Source organism: Aspergillus melleus (assembly GCF_016097325.1).
Source record: "Aspergillus melleus strain CBS 546.65 chromosome Unknown contig2, whole genome shotgun sequence".
In the NCBI taxonomy this organism is placed as follows: Eukaryota; Fungi; Ascomycota; class Eurotiomycetes; order Eurotiales; family Aspergillaceae; genus Aspergillus; species Aspergillus melleus.
This window is the reverse complement of record NW_025763371.1, coordinates 4,711,246-4,726,884: the sequence shown is the minus strand read 5'-3', so window position 1 is coordinate 4,726,884 and position 15,639 is coordinate 4,711,246. Positions and strand designations below refer to the sequence as shown.

Sequence of the window (15,639 nt, the reverse complement as noted above, 5' to 3'; positions counted from 1 at the left end):
CTCCATCTTGTGGGTAAATCATATGCAATCTAATAATCATCAACTGATACGTCCACATCGAATAAATAGATTTTGAGTCGCGAAGAATCCCTCCAGGTGGGTGGGAAAATTCTGTGGTTCATGCGCCGGCGTATACTGCAGACCATTCGGCAGCCGATCCCTTAGACCATGACGAGGGCTTGTAATACTTAAGAGGAATTTTATGACTGGGGATTTCCTGGGATCGCGATGACAGAGGATTGGTACTGGGATTCCACCCAAGTCTGCGCCCGTGAGGTAAGACATTTGGATATTGGCTTGCTGACGTTGCCACCAGAGAATCTAGATCATCAAGATTAAACAGGACGGCCCCATAAACAAATTGTGTGTGGTACTTAGGTAGTTGATGCAATAGATAAGAGTAAAAGTTACAACAAAGACAGGGAACTCGTAAGGTCATCGTTGGGTAAGACTATGACTCGGTGCACTGTGTCATGGTGTACACGTATAAGCCCACAAGTATATGGATGATAAGCTGACGATCAACAACAGATGGTTGGGATCTTATAAGAGAAAGACTGCCTTAAAAGGCAATTATATATCTGATCGAATATCTAGAAGGTTGGAAGAAAGAAAGAAATGAAAAGTCGATTCTCCATAGTAATAGATAATCACCACATCACGATTGAAGCTCAAATGACATCAAGTTCTAGTTTCCGCTCGAATATATACTTTACAACGAACTGATGCTGCTTGTTCCTTGTACAGTTTCAAGGTTCGACTCTTGAGTGATGCACGTCTGCACACTGTGCATGAACCTCGCCAAGATCTCGATTCGCATTCAGCACCTCGAATGGCCGCATGTCGGTCTTATATGTTGCAGAAGATACGGTTTGCGCGAGGTTGCTGAGAAAGCGCCCAAATTTGGATCCTGACCGTCTGGGGGATCGAGTGGAGGTGATCGACTCGCGCCCGAAACTTGGGACTATTCCTGCCCGGGAAAGGCTTGCGAATGACCGATGGTGTCTCTGTCTTTGATCATATCGATTTGGATGGCTTTTGACCAGTCTATTCCCTCCTTGGATATCCTTGCGATCTGGGATAACCGCGGAACTCCCCCTCCCCTCGTGTTCGCCCACAATGATACTCTTCTGCTTACTGGGTCAAGTCTCATACTACATTACGGGTTCCAGTCTTATCACATGTACAGGCTTAACGTTATGATGCCTGTCTCAACGGTGACCCGGTCTGTCCGTAGCCTTAACGAATGGCTGCCAGCTCCAAAATTTCTAGTCCTTCAGGCAATAGCAATTGAAACCTGTCCAGTGATCTGCATGACCTCGGTTCATGGTGATTTATTTGAATGAGCGGTCTGTCATGGGCCCTAGGCATGAGTTATATTTATATGAAGGGACTCCCACTTCGGAGACCCGATATCGAAGATGCAAATAACGCCTATCTAGACCGAGAACCAAAACATCACCGAAGGCAGCGTACACGATGAGCACCCATCCAAATCCCAAAGACTCGATGAAGTCCACCTGGCGGCGACAAGACCGCTCGCAGTGGAAACTCCCGCACCGGATCTTCGAATGGGCCAACGTCTACCACGTCGATCTAGACCGCGAAGTGCCCAAGCACTCCAAGAGCGAGAAAGTGCCCTACGTCCCGGACTGGCATCTCCACCGCTGGGTGCTCGTCTACGGCAGCATCCCACTGCTTCTCCACCAACTCTACGTCGCCCTCACGGGCCAGAACTTCCACCCCGTCGTTGCCTTCCTATACTACTACTACGCCTCGCGGGTGTTCACGGTGCGAGAACTGCGCCAGCTGCGAGAAATGGGCCACAAGTATGGCTTCCTGGATGGCGATAAACACGAGCGCGACGGCGTACCAGATGTCGGGGTCGGCAAGGTCCTCACATCCGTTATGCTCGCAGGGCTCGTGCGACCCTTGATGATGGTGCTTCTCACGTACCGGGCCAACGAGGCCCCTGCGTCCCTGGATTGGCGATACCTACCCCTCGAGATCAGCCTATACGGGATCATCCTCGACTTCTGGTACTACTGGTACCACCGCCTGATGCACGACGTGGCAGGGCTCTGGAAATACCACCGCACGCACCACCTCACGAAACACCCGAACCCGCTCCTAACCATCTACGCAGACTCAGAGCAAGAGTTCTTCGACATCGCGGGTATCCCGTTGATGACGTGGGGGACGATGCGTCTGATGGGCCTGCCGATGGGCTTCTACGAGTGGTACATCTGTCAGCTGTACGTGCTGTTCGCCGAGCTGGCGGGGCACAGCGGTCTTCGAATCCATGCGTCGCCGCCGAATCCGTTGACGTGGCTAATGCGGATGTTTGATGCCGAGCTGGTGATTGAGGATCATGACCTTCATCATCGGAAGGGGTGGAAGAAGAGCCATAACTATGGGAAGCAGACGCGCGTGTGGGATCGGGTGTTTAGGACTTGCAGTGCGAGGATCGAGAGTGCGGAGGAGAATATCGATTACGAGAATCCGGCGGCCATGGATTTGTTCTAGTTACCTATGAAGGTTGCTGCTGGTTTGTTTTATAGATATTTATAGTGATGTGTACGCGTTTAATGGTTGCCCCATGGATAACGACGCTTGAAAGAAATATCTGACTCCAGGATCATGATTTATTAACCCGATTGGATTTATGTATCTGAGTATATAGCATCCCCATAAATACCAATGAACCGATGTCAATGCACGAATATAGGGATCGATCGCTTGATACGCCCCCACATCGATTCGTCGGGAACGGGGTTGGCAGTTCGATGCCACTCGCCATTGAAGGCGTTGATGAGCCAGCTCGACAGACCTATCAGAAGAGTGAGTCTCATTTCCTTGAAAGATACTACCAAGTGTAGCTGAATGTATACTTACGGCTATAGACCATATAATGAGCATTGTGGAAGTTAATGCTGTGATCCGAGTCCGGGTAAAAATGTAGGTCATAATTCTGAACATTGGACAAGTCCAGCTTGTCGACTAACACGAGTGTGTTTTGAAGATGTACGTTGTCGTCCGAGGCGCCGTGCATGACGAGGAAGCGCACTGATTGCTCTAATGCAGACATATCGGTGATGGACGAGTTATCATACCCCGAGGGGTTGTTTTGGGGTGTATGCATATAACGCTCTGTATAGATGGAGTCTGAAGTAAGATAGGTCAGTAAGGGCTCATTCGAAACAGAAAGAGTAAGATGTACCATAGTATCTCCAGTCGGTGACAGGAGCAACGGCTAGGCCATACTGGAACGTCTCTCCAGCGTCCTGCTCGAGGGTCTTCAAGGTCATGAAGCCACCGTAACTCCAGCCCCAGATGGCCATGCGGGCCTCATCAACATACGGCTTTTCAGCCCACATCTTTGCAGTCGTGATCTGATCATAGGCTTCGTAATACCCTAGGTTTCCACGGGTGATACATTTGGCCTTTCGACCGATATATCCAGTGCCGCGTCCGTCAACGGTGACGACGATGTAGCCTAGACTGGAAGCAACGTAGGATTGGAAATCAACAGCGAATTTACGATCCACAGTCTGCGAGCCAGGGCCTCCGTAGAGATAGAAAAGCACAGGGTACTTCTTTGCAGGGTTGAAATGCGGCGGGCGGCGTTCGACAACCTGAAGCGTGAAGCCATCAATGGTTACGTTTTGGTAAATTTCTGTGGGGATAGCAAATGCCTCCACCATGCGAGAGAGCTGAGGATTATCCTCAATAGTCTTCTCGAGAATAGGCTGATCGCCTTGGGTGTTGAGGATCGCCTGCCACGGCACCGAAGGCCCCTTGTAGCTGAGCAACGCATACCCAGATCCATCGGAAAAGGATACATCAAAGTATCCCGGTTTCGAGATGTCAGTCAAAGGTTGGAGGTTCTTCCCGTCCAGCTGCACTCGATAAACATGGCGTTGGGTCGGAGCTTCTTTCGTCGCAACAAAGTAAACAAGTCCTCGTTTCAAGTCCACTGCGGATGGCGAGTCCACGACCTCCCACTCACCCGTCGTGAGCATGACGGGATCCGCATTGTCAAGAGGCGTAAAGTAGGCGAGATGCACGTATCCGTCGTGGACCACGGCATCAACATATCCGTCCTCTGGGCGCCCATTGCCGGGATCGGCAGGAATGAACCGGGTGGATTGCGCCGGTTCTATCCACCCTCCATCAAGAGCGGCGATGTCTTGTTCTCGGACAAGCTTTCCCGTCCGAGTCTTGGTGTCGACCAAGAATACCTTCAGGTAATCACTTTCTCGGTTGGTGACCTGGATGAGAACCTTCGCCTCGGTAGCCCACAGCACTTGGAAAATGATACGATCGTCATCTTCGAAGTCGTCGGCCACCTCAACGGGAAACACTTCGTTTTTCTCGACGTCGTAAAATTGCAAGTTAACGACCGGATTCGGAGCTCCGGCCTTGGGATATTTGATCTGTGAGACCTCGGGATAGTCCTCCAGCTCTGGAATAGGTTTCTTGCCCGATGGCCTCGACAGGTAATACTGGACAGGGAACTCGGGAACAGCAGACTCGTTGGTGCGAAGGAAGGCGATGTACTTCCCATCATTCGACCACCAGGTCACGCTGTTTCCCGAGATCACTTCCTCTTCGTATACCCAGTCAGGAACGCCATAGAACAAATCTTTGCCGCCGTCCTTAGTGATCGGAATGACGGACTCCGACGACAGTTTGCGCAAGTACATGTTGTTTTCACGCACGAAGACGACTGCATCCGAGGTTGGCGACCAAGTTGCCAGCTGCACTCGCCCATCAGGCACTTTAGAGTCCAGAGGTTGGGCGGTTTGCGTGTCCACATCGAAGATCCAGTACTTCCCAATGTACGAATGCCTCCAGTTCTTCTCCCGGTCGGACATGAGTAGTACCTTTTTCAGGTTGGGACTCGGCCAGGTCTTGGAAGGCACAAAGGCATGCCCATCCACCTTTACAATGGACTTCTGCATCAACACCCTTCCCTCCAGCGTATCCTCACCGTCCTTGCGGCTGCGAATATCCTCAACCCTCAGGTATTCGTTTCCACCCTCGCCTTGTTCCACCAAGAGGCCGTCTTCACCCTCCGGCCCCGCAATCCAGGAAATGGAGTGCGACGTAGGCGACCACTCACCGGAGAGAACTTGATCTAGCGTCACGGGTTTCCCCGCGCTCGTGCTCCCTGAGTTGGAATCCGGTTCGTGCAGTTGCAGAGTATCGGAAGCGGTCTGGTACTTCGACCGACCCTGGGTGAGGAATAGCACAAAAGCCAGCACCCAGCCTCCCACACAGAGGATTATTAAAGCCCAGAATATCCGGCGGGTTCGACTTGAAGTGGTCGGCTTCTTCGATCCAGGGAGGAACGGGTCATCCGCCGCAGCATCCCCATCTTCCATATCACGGTATCTGGCCTCCTCAGCTACACTGAAATTCTCGGTCATTGTCGCATCGCGTTTGTTCTCTCCTAAGAATGACGATTCGACAGAAAGGCCCGAATCGGAGGAGGTTTGAGAGGCGGTCGACGTGGATCTCGGGCGAGCCATGGGGAGGAACTCTGTATTTTCATCGGCGTCTGACTTAGCCATTATGATCAGAATAACATGTAGAAAACGAATTGATGAGAGTCAGCTATGACGACAGCGATGATGGCGCGATATCGGATTACAACTCGGACTAGGCAGCTGAGATAGGGGAGTACAGCCGAGGCTCGACGATTATCGGTGCCACGATGGACAGAACGCAGGTGGGTGCGATGTGGCAATTAAGGCTCATGGACCTCTAGTATATAAGAATGAAAACGAGAGAGACCCAAGACCGAAGGGAAATGGGCCATGTCGAACCACGGACGTTATAAAGGGACGCTGGGGATGTTGTGAGACGCCGCGACAGGAGGAAAGGCGGAGGGTGACGAAGCCTTGGCAGTCAGCCTTATTTTGCGGGCATTATTCACGACTCATTATTGAGCACCGTTCCCGGCCATCAATCAGGATTTCCCCGGTCGGTCTACTGAGCCCCAACACTAGTTAGACTCATCAAGCCAACCTCGCATGTAATATGGATCGTTGTCTGATATGGCAATAGACCGTCGTTGCAGTGCTGCACACGACTATCATCGCATACCTCGGCATAGCTGCTTGGCTCGATGACGGACTGGTTATTACGATGCCAGAGCCCAGAGCCCAGAGCTTCATACCACTCTACGGTGTAAATGGGAAATGCAAGCATTTATCCACCCCGCCCGATACCTTTTATGACGTTTCCAATTGTTCTCCAGATTATCCAGACAGCCTCAACGCCATGGAGCCCATGCAACCAATTTCAACCATATCGCGGAGGACAAACAACTAAGAACCAAAACCAAAACTAGAAAACCAAACCTAGAACGCCCAGACATTCGCATCGTAAATCATTTCAATCGTCGAAATATCACCAAAACACAGAATTCCTAAAATAAGTCGCCCGCGAGCAGAGGGTGGCCGAATCCATCGCCAGCTGGAAACATTGTCCCCTTAGGTTTAACCAGGAGTCTTCGTCGAACGTAGATTGCTCTTCAAGTTTTTCATTTAGTCGGGCCACGCAACCGTGGAGCTTCTTCATTTGGAGGTAGGTAAGTGAGCAGAGAAGACTCATTCGTTCCTGACTTGTGGCGACTGTGTAGTCCCGCTGTAAAAGGGACTGGTGGTCCTCCTGATCTTTCTGTTCTAACATCTCGTTCAAGAACCCGCGAAACAATTGACACTGGGCTAGAACCTTGTTGCAGAGGATGCTGAGAAAGTCGGGAGAATGTTCATGTTCGGAGCACTTTGGACAAAGGCTCATCTTTTCCAACAGGCTGATCGTATCTTCAAGGCAGAGCAAGCCGGACTCTTTGGTCTCGAATTCGGAGAAGGAGGGGATGCCGGCAATGGTATGGAGAATCTCCATACCCAGTTGTTTGCATTCACATAAGTCCACGCTACTGTCCCTTGTCAGGGTCCAGGCGGAGTCGAAGCTCGGCCTATGCTCGTCGGGTTTTGGCGTAACTGTGGCATGCGTTGCAGTATGTCTTGTCGCGTGACTCGTTTTTTGGATTCGCACAGATCTCCTTAGTCTGCTGAATAACATTATGCTTAATTTGTAGTTGTCCTTGGCCTAAGATGAGGGGAAATGTTTGAGATGGAGGAAGATGGGTTAGGTTATTAAGTGGAAAGAGTGGTGTGAGTTGGAAGGAAGGGACCCCTCAAGTTAGGCAAAGGCCTTCGTGCCCAAACCAGGTACTTGTGAACATGTAATACTGGCTTTCGATGATGTGAATGTGATGGCAGGATGTGTTGGTAGACGGATCTCCGGACGCGAGTATCAAAACGTGGTAAACGAGAATTCCGGTGCCAACCAACGCATTCACCCGAACTACAAGTTGCCTTCGCCCGATTTTGGCTTCATGTTGTTTGTGGTCGATTAGGTCAACGTGAGCAACCGAAGACTCTAGCACTGACGAGTGATCAAATGTAGTCGATCAACTCATGTGCTCCCAAGTGCTCCCAATTCAGGTTTCTATCATATGACCATTAGATGAACGAAACATGACGCGGAACGAGGCCATTTCCAGTATCTCTGGGTAGAATCGGCAAGAGGACCTCCGGAATTGGTGCAAACGATATGGCCGACGAGCCCAGTAATTTGGACATTCTTTCTTTCCCACAAAAGGATTTTTCTGTTTGTTTGCTTGGCTGTTTGTAGGTGACTCAGTTATCAGTTGTCAGTCTCAGTGTCCGTTGTGACCCTTTTCTATTTCGGTCCACTCCGTCTTCCCCTCAGGGGGCGGCCAGAGTGGCTATGTTAGTTGGTGCCATCTGGTGAGTGAGATTGGAGAAAGCACAACTATCAGAAAACGGGGAATTGTTGCAGACGATCGATGGATGAAAATGGGAAAGGTGCAGCGACCATCGTTTGGTGGCTGCCTACTTGGCGCATGTCGAACTGAGCCATATTGACTCTACTAGAGGGACTTGGCGAGGCATCATCTTGCGAATGCCAACAATAAATAGTATCGCTGTCGATCCGCTCTCGACCCTGCGGGGCTACAGGGCTGAGCCCCCTCAATGGACGCGTCAAAGGGGGAAAGAGGGTATGGAGAAAGAAAGGGAGGAGTGGCTTTGACGATGGGGGGTTCTCCATCGTAAATGTTATGAGTGTTAGCGTGGTCTTAGTTATAAAGACTAAAGAGAGGAAGAAGAAGAGGTGGTCGGAAGGGGAAAGATTAATATCGCGATCATCGACTTCCCGTGACTGCCCAACTTCTACTGAACTCAACTCATCTCCACGGATTCGTCCTCTTCTCGCTCTCCCTCTTTCCCTTTCCCTTAGCCGCCCTCCTTTCCTCCGTCTGATCGGCACCATTCTCCCCCTCCTACGCTGGGAAATACCAAGAAGCCACCCAGCACCTTCGTATCTCGGCATTGGCCCGATCAACGTCATTTTCGCATTACGCCACTAGGCAGACGGATTCTGCCCTGTACTCAGGAACCGTCCCCGATCTTTAACTAACTGTGGCTCTCGTGGACTTTCTTTTCTTTGGGGTTTCTTTTTCCTTATAAGTTTAGGATCCGTCGTTTGGGCGAGTGGTGTTGAGCGATCGTACGCAACTGTCGTTCACCATGACCTCTGAGAACCCTGCCCAGAGCTCCGATGGCCTGTCGGTCGGCGCTCCATTGGAATCCCAGAACATTACCCCGCCAGGTCAAATCCTGACGGGAAAGCAAGAACATTGTTGGTCTTTTGTTTTCAAGCGCGCAATGTCACATTTCTAACGGCTCCAGACCTGAAGCGCGAACTCATCGCACGCCAGGTGCAGAGCGAAATCGCCGAGCTGAACTCGCCAACTGCCCTCCGTCGCTTCGGTGCCCCGTTCAAGTCGGAATTCGGCGAAGTCGCGCCCGTGGATTCAGAACTCCCTATCCTCCGTCATATCTTCGTTCATCATGTGCGGAACTTCCCCTTTCTCGATAAAGCCCGCGAAAAGGAGTTTTGGCAGGACAAGTTGCAGGTGGTGCGTGTGGCCCCTCCCCCCTCTCCTCGCCCCGCAGCAGCTGATGTCAAGGACCTAGTTTCTTGAATCCTTCGCCAAGAAGAATGTTTCGTCGTCGGAAGATAGATTGGAGGAGACAAAACGGCGAAAGCTGGCTAGGAAGTGCGAGAAGCTCGTTGAACTGATGATGGTGTCTGGTATCCCTACAGCATCAGGATATGAAGAACGGATACAATTTTCGGAGATGGAGGTTGTCGAGCGTGGTGCCAACGAGTCAGGACTTCTAGTCAATATGCCTGAAGGGAATGCGATCCATGGCTGGGACGTCAATGTGGCTGCGGTGCGCGTCGCTTCCGTTAGACGAACAGTACGGTACCATCAGCATGCGGTGAGCAACCTTGACCAATGTCGCACCAAGGTCTACTACTAATGTTCGGAACTAGGAGTTCATTATTCGCGTGCGACGGGAAGGGAAGTCTGACATCTTCGTGGCCCGGCGGTATGGCGAATTTTCAAAGCTTCAAAAACGGCTGCAAACTGAATTCCCCGGAAAACCTCTTCCTCCCCTGCCACGAAAGAACAAGACTTCTACGTCGTCCAGCTTTTTCTCCTCGGCAGATGACGATGCGTCTTCCGTATCGTCGTTGTCCACTCAGAGTACAAGTACTCCGGAAGAAAACCAAAGCCAGAGCTCGAGCTCGAGAAACCTGACACCCGGGAACCACAATCTTCATCGTTCGATATCAAGGTCGTCTATGAGGTCCGCACTGGGGAAGTCCCCCAAGTCCCCGAGAGCCTCAGGCGAGGTTTCTCGCGAGACTGTTCTATACAGAGAAGAGCAGCGGGTGTCGCTCCGAGCCTTCCTTCGCACCTTACTGCAAAATAAACGGGCGGCCGAATCGAAGGCTCTCGAAGAATTTCTCACTGCGCAGCCTGTTGCTCTAAATGAGGAAGAGATGATAGACATGCAGCGTCGCAAGGAAGCGGATGCCATTAGAATAGAAGAGCAGAAGCGTTTCTACGAGATTGCAAGACAGCGAGCAGCTGAGTTGGATGTTTACATGGAGAACTTTCGCCGAGACATCGTGGAGAGCAGTATGTGCCGCAGCCCAAACGATTATCATGCATTTTACTAACAGCACTGTTTCCTTCCAGATGGCTTGACCAAGCTCTTTGCCGAGATTCGAGAGAAGTCTACAGTAGAGGATCTCAGCCCCCAGTACCAGAAGTTTGCTGAGTGGCTTCGAATTGAGTTCGTCTTCCAGCCGAGGATGACCATGTTTGATGCGATCGCTAACAACAGCTAGGGTTGCTGCCACGCTGTACCATTTGTTCTTAGCCGAAGACAATTCGCCGGAACTATTTGCGCAGTTTAAGCGGATTCACTCTCTTGTCCCATATACTTTGATGAAGAACGTGATCCGTATCGCCAACCCCGCCGCTGTTATGACTGGGGTTCTAGATCTCTTCCTAGCCCAGCCGTTTGGGTCACGTTCTCTCCTGCAGCGCATTTTCTCGATGACTCTGAATGACGGCATCAAGGCCTTCCAAAAATCGATCGATGCACTGGCCGCCAAAGTTGACGACCCCGTTCTCTGCCAGAAGTTGAAGGCATTCACCGACGCCGACGAAACGGTGAAAAATGAGATCCGCAACGAGGCGGCTATGGAGGACGTGGATCTCATTGTCGCCATCCTCCGTTCCGAATATATCGCTCCGGAAATCACCACCGAACAAGTCGGCAAAGTGTTCAATGCGTACGTTGCTTGGAACTTTGCCGTCGAGAATGTTGACCAAGAGATGCGCGAGGGTGCTCAGTGGTTTGCTCACTTGAAACAGCTACTCAAGCTCTATACGCGACAGCGCGATAAGGCCATGATGCTGAGTATCGTTGAAGAGCCGGTCACTCTTCAATTATTCCGTGATCTCTTCACCATTTTCTACGAGCCTCTTGTACGAGTATACAAGTCGGCCAATGTCTACAACAGCATCACGGACTTTGCCCAGTTCGCCGACGATGCGATCGCTGTCATTGAGAAGTGCCAGCGACAGGACGTGTCCGCCGATCCGAACCAAACCGTCCAGGCCTTTATCGATCTCTGTGAACGCCATCAGAGTAGCTTCTACAAGTTTGTGCATGAGGTTCACTTGCATGACAACGGTTTGTTCGGCTCTCTGATGGCGTGGATCGAAGATATTCTGGACTTCTTGCGCCACGGGCCACAAGGCGGTCGATTAGACATGAATGCCCTCTTGCATGGGGCTAAAGATGTGGGGCAAATCGATAAGGATAAGGCGTTACAAGAGATCAATGCCTTGATCAAATGGCATGAGGATCGTAAACGTTGGCACCTCAACAAGACCCGGCAAAAGATGGCGGCTGAAGGCACTGGAAATGAAACGTTCCCTGGCGCCACGTTCAGGGGAAGCGATTTTGGATTAGATGAGGTATGTCATACCTTACGGTGGCTACTTGTTTCAATACTAACTTGTTATTCAGGGTGATTTGGAAGATCTCGCTATCTCTGACGATGAATCGGAGAACTCGGAGGAGCTCGATGAGGAGGACGACCTTGACCCCATCAACGCCGAACGAAAACGCCGGGGCAAGCAACAGGATCAGCTCCGCCGCACAGCTGGAGAACCCGTGAAGCCCGAAATCCAAGAGATACTCAAGCTGTCCGATTCGTTCAGCATGATGCTGCGGCAGGTTCTTGCAGAATAGATTCGGTAGTTTCCTTGTGATACCCCATCATATACCATCCTTCTGTCTGATTTATTGTTTTGTGCTCTGCATTGCATTGTCTGATGAAGAGAGACGTCTGTTAAAGCGTGGAGTAGATTTGTATAGTCCGATGGGCTTTTCATAGATCAAGACAAAGAAAGAGATAAAGCAATGCATCTGATGCCTGAGGCAGCAATCGGCCACTGAGCATGATGACATAAGGAACTTAGCCAATAAGGTTTGCTGGTTAAGTACGGACGCTAGACCTCTTCCAGCGTAGCTGCCCCGCACCCCGCTGACTCAGCCTGTCAAAGAAGGCAGTTACCATAGCGACATCGCATCTAAATATCAAAGACCATTGTTGGCAGGGGAGTTGTCTTTGATCGCACCATGTGCTTCTCTCTCAAATCACCTTCCCAAAATGCTCTCTCCTCAGGAGTCCCCATCCAAAGGCTTTTCTCCGCGCACCTCGGTGCCATTGCGGGGTCTCTTTGCCGACGGGGTCTGGCGCTGTGACTGTTCCGGACGGCCCCCTGCTGTCAAACTGCAAACCAAGAACCACGGGATAAATCACGGAAAGTGGTGTAAGGTGACCTTTTAGATTGGGCGGTGTTAGCCATGAGCGACTAACTAGTAGGGCACATCGCAGTTTACAAATGCCAGAAACCCCCTTCGCAACAATGCCGATTCTTTCTCTGGGAAACCGATGCCAAACTTCGCGAAGAAAGAGCCGTCCTTTCGAACTCGCGCACCGAACCGATCGACCCGCAAACTCCTTCGAAATTAACCGGTTATGGAAGATCCGGGCTTCTCACGCCGCAGACCGAGCGACTGTCCCGCACCGCGCCCGCGATGGGACCCCCTGGAGCACAAGCTCTACCGCGGAGTGCAAAGGCGAAAATGATGTCTGAGGATTCGGTTGAGTTCGAATGGGATGATACGTTTGATGAGACACCGGGGAAATTATTGGGCAAGCCGCGCCGGCTTTTCGCATCGGCTGGTAGCTCCAGCTCGACTTTGGGGACTGAATCCTTCGAATCCGAGTCAAGTCCACGGAAGGCGGCCCGTACGGATTCGTTCACCTCACCTGGCAAACGCAAACTGTCTGATATGCAAAACGATATCCCCCAGACTCCGAAATCAGTGTGGTCGCAGTCTGAGTCGTGGCGGTTACCGCCACCTTCGGCGGAGCTGTGCATGACTCCTACGCCGAGTAAATACCAAAATGCGCTATCGGGCGATCCGCGGGCGGAACCGTCAGACCTTGCGCTTCAGGTGGTGAAGATCCTCGAGAGCCATAATGCGGTGCTGCCACGCCGAGCGCAGGAGGAGGTTGCCGAGCTACTGAACAAGCATGATTTGAGAACGAAGGGGGTCATCCGCGGGCGGGAGATCTCTTGGGCGCAGATAAAGAAAAAGAACGAGGAGATCAAACAGCTCCAGGATAGGATTGAAGTCCTAGAGAAACAACGCGAGCTGGACCAGGCTTTGCTGAATGAGCTGAGCTCGCCATAGCTGGTTTATGGACCTGTCGCTGTACTTCGCATGGTGTCTGGGGAGCGGCAATGTTCGCATTGGTACTGTAGTACTTTTTTGTTATTCCAGAATGCAGGATAGCGTATGCCTGTACGATTGCTATTTAGCCATAGGTACGAATTGAGAATGTAATACCCACACTTACAATCAACTCATCGACCCTCAACCCCCCTCCCTCCCTGGTAAGTCAATCAATATTAATTCAAATTGCTTGAAATGCGATCGCGATCCAACCTTATCGCTCCTGTCACGTGCCGATAAAATCGCGAACCCAACGCAAATCGGGAAAATCCTCAAAAAGAAAACCCCACGCTATGATCAAATAACGACCAGATACCCCAATATTCGATAATCAGCCCCAATCCAACCCTTTCGCCTCCTCCGACCTCACCACCACAGTCCATGGCCCAACCAAGTCGCTCCGAGCCCTCGAACCCGTCGACCAGCGCTCTCCCCACCATGTTTCGGCCGCCTGTGAACCGTGCCATGCGAGCGCTGGACCGATCGTTTTTCAAGAAGACGCTACCGCTCTCCGCTGCGACGGTGTTCAAGAACTCGGATATCTCGAAGGTGCGCGGGACGCTGAACAAGAGCCAGGACTTGCTGGAGGCGCCGAGATTGAACATTATCCGGGAGGTGAAAGTCGACGACGCTGTGAAGAAGTGTCTGTTGCTGAAGGATGGGGTGAAGCATGATGGTTGGTTATGATTGAATGATATGTGCCAGGCGGGTGCTGATAGGAGGCAGATGCTGCGACTTGGTCGCCGACACTGAGTGAGCTTGTGGAAAAGGGGACGGTTGCTATGAGAGGTTATGATTTGACCTTGGAGTATGATTATTGGGCGTATGGTGAGTGTTGCTTTCATTATGGAAGACTCTGAAAGGGAGAACGGGACTAATTGTCTGTACAGCGGATATCATGGATGCCATCATACCGGAAGATTTGCTGGCGGAATTCCCGCAAGGATATACGCAAGTTGGTCATGTTGGTATGTCACTCTGACTTCGACGCAGGTAACATGGCCGGCCACTAAACTGACGTGTTCTAGCGCATCTCAACCTACGTGAACAATATCTTCCCTATAAGAACATAATTGCGCAGGTTATAATGGACAAAAATGTGAACATCAAGACGGTGATTAGAAAGACGGAAGACGTCGGCGCGCACAGCGAATTCCGCACTTTCCCATTCGAGTTGCTGGCCGGTGAAGACGATATGAATGTCGTTCAGAGCGAGCAGGATTGTGTGTTCCATTTCGACTACTCGCGAGTCTACTGGAACAGTCGTTTGGAGACGGAACACCGTCGACTGGTGCAGAAGTTCCGCCCTGGCGAAATGGTCTGCGATGTCATGGCCGGCGTTGGCCCCTTCGCGGTCCCTGCCGGCAAGAAGAAGATCTTTGTTTGGGCCAATGATCTCAACCCGCACGGATACGAAGTCATGCAGGATGCAGTCAAGAGGAACCGCGTGGAACCGTTTGTGACTCCGTTCAACCAGGACGGCAGAGACTTCATCCGCTGGTCTGCTAAGGAGCTCGTGGAACTAGGCCCTCAGCAGGTGTCTTTGCCACATAAGCGCAGGGAGAGGAGAAGTGCCAGAAAGGAGGAACAGCCCCCCATGCCGCCCCCGGAAGTCATGACCCGTCCCACTGTCTTTGACCACTACGTGATGAATCTACCTGCCATTGCCCTGGAATTCCTCGATGCATTCCCCGGGCTCTACGCCGGTAAAGAGTCGCTGTTTGCGCCGCACACCTCGCAGGCTCTTCCCATGATCCATGTCTACTGCTTCTCTGGCCATTCGGAAGACGAGACCGATGACCACGCCGACATCTGCAAGCGCATTACCGAACGAATCGGGCACCCCGTCAATTTGGAGGACCGAGTTGGGGGCAGTGGCAATCAGGAACTGGAACTCTCCATCCACAACGTGAGACTGGTCAGTCCCAACAAGCAAATGTTCTGTGCCAGCTTCCGTCTACCCAAAGAGGTTGCATTCCGCAAAGTATAGATTGCAGGACCATATTGTATAGAATGGCCGCATAGCATGAGGCGTTTGGGACATGAGATATAAAGCCTGGATAGAAAAATAGTGAATTTTCAATCGATACCCTCTTCGCTTAACTGAACTGTATAGTGCAGAGTATTGCAGAACACCATGCATATTGGAATCTCCCAGCATATTGGCAAGTTGTTTCTCTAAGTTCCGGTGGCCTATCACTGTGTACCACATATAACCATGCTTAATGGAATGTTTACATGCTGCATGACAAGATAAAGACACCGATCTGTTCAGTGATTTTCCGATCCGTAGATTCTTTCATTGTTGATAACAAAGGCGGTGGAAAGTTCACCGCCCAGAACTGCCAGAGCCAAACTT

General features: G+C 51.3%; 7 protein-coding genes across 7 annotated transcripts; 5 read left to right on the top strand and 2 right to left on the bottom strand.

The window, feature by feature from the left end:
- Positions 1 to 1,342: 1,342 nt before the first annotated feature.
- On the top strand, positions 1,343 to 2,526 carry LDX57_004456 (sterol desaturase family protein; the record flags this gene model as incomplete). Its single annotated transcript, XM_046086118.1, has 2 exons — positions 1,343 to 1,349; positions 1,472 to 2,526. 2 exons carry the CDS (start codon positions 1,343 to 1,345, stop codon positions 2,524 to 2,526), a joined length of 1,062 nt encoding a protein of 353 aa, XP_045942081.1.
- Positions 2,527 to 2,711: 185 nt separating this feature from the next.
- dapB (dipeptidyl aminopeptidase dapB) lies at positions 2,712 to 5,576 on the bottom strand (the record flags this gene model as incomplete). The annotated part of the gene is made up of 3 exons (XM_046086117.1): positions 2,712 to 2,830; positions 2,896 to 3,165; positions 3,221 to 5,576. 3 exons carry the CDS (start codon positions 5,574 to 5,576, stop codon positions 2,712 to 2,714), a joined length of 2,745 nt encoding a protein of 914 aa, XP_045942080.1.
- An 841-nt stretch (positions 5,577 to 6,417) lies between these two features.
- LDX57_004454 (uncharacterized protein) lies at positions 6,418 to 6,915 on the bottom strand (the record flags this gene model as incomplete). The annotated part of the gene is made up of 1 exon (XM_046086116.1): positions 6,418 to 6,915. The coding sequence occupies one exon, from the start codon at positions 6,913 to 6,915 to the stop codon at positions 6,418 to 6,420; it is 498 nt and encodes a 165-aa protein (XP_045942079.1).
- A 1,712-nt stretch (positions 6,916 to 8,627) lies between these two features.
- LDX57_004453 (PX domain-containing protein) lies at positions 8,628 to 11,723 on the top strand (the record flags this gene model as incomplete). The annotated part of the gene is made up of 7 exons (XM_046086115.1): positions 8,628 to 8,739; positions 8,790 to 9,019; positions 9,078 to 9,386; positions 9,442 to 10,093; positions 10,154 to 10,250; positions 10,306 to 11,446; positions 11,499 to 11,723. 7 exons carry the CDS (start codon positions 8,628 to 8,630, stop codon positions 11,721 to 11,723), a joined length of 2,766 nt encoding a protein of 921 aa, XP_045942078.1.
- Positions 11,724 to 12,144: 421 nt separating this feature from the next.
- LDX57_004452 (uncharacterized protein) lies at positions 12,145 to 13,238 on the top strand (the record flags this gene model as incomplete). Its single annotated transcript, XM_046086114.1, has 2 exons — positions 12,145 to 12,307; positions 12,373 to 13,238. The coding sequence occupies 2 exons, from the start codon at positions 12,145 to 12,147 to the stop codon at positions 13,236 to 13,238; spliced, it is 1,029 nt and encodes a 342-aa protein (XP_045942077.1).
- Positions 13,239 to 13,661: 423 nt separating this feature from the next.
- TRM5_2 (tRNA(m(1)G37)methyltransferase) lies at positions 13,662 to 14,262 on the top strand (the record flags this gene model as incomplete). Its single annotated transcript, XM_046086113.1, has 3 exons — positions 13,662 to 13,956; positions 14,007 to 14,108; positions 14,171 to 14,262. 3 exons carry the CDS (start codon positions 13,662 to 13,664, stop codon positions 14,260 to 14,262), a joined length of 489 nt encoding a protein of 162 aa, XP_045942076.1.
- Positions 14,263 to 14,367: 105 nt separating this feature from the next.
- Positions 14,368 to 15,270, top strand: TRM5_1 (tRNA(m(1)G37)methyltransferase; the record flags this gene model as incomplete). Its single annotated transcript, XM_046086112.1, has 1 exon — positions 14,368 to 15,270. One exon carries the CDS (start codon positions 14,368 to 14,370, stop codon positions 15,268 to 15,270), a length of 903 nt encoding a protein of 300 aa, XP_045942075.1.
- Positions 15,271 to 15,639: the final 369 nt, after the last annotated feature.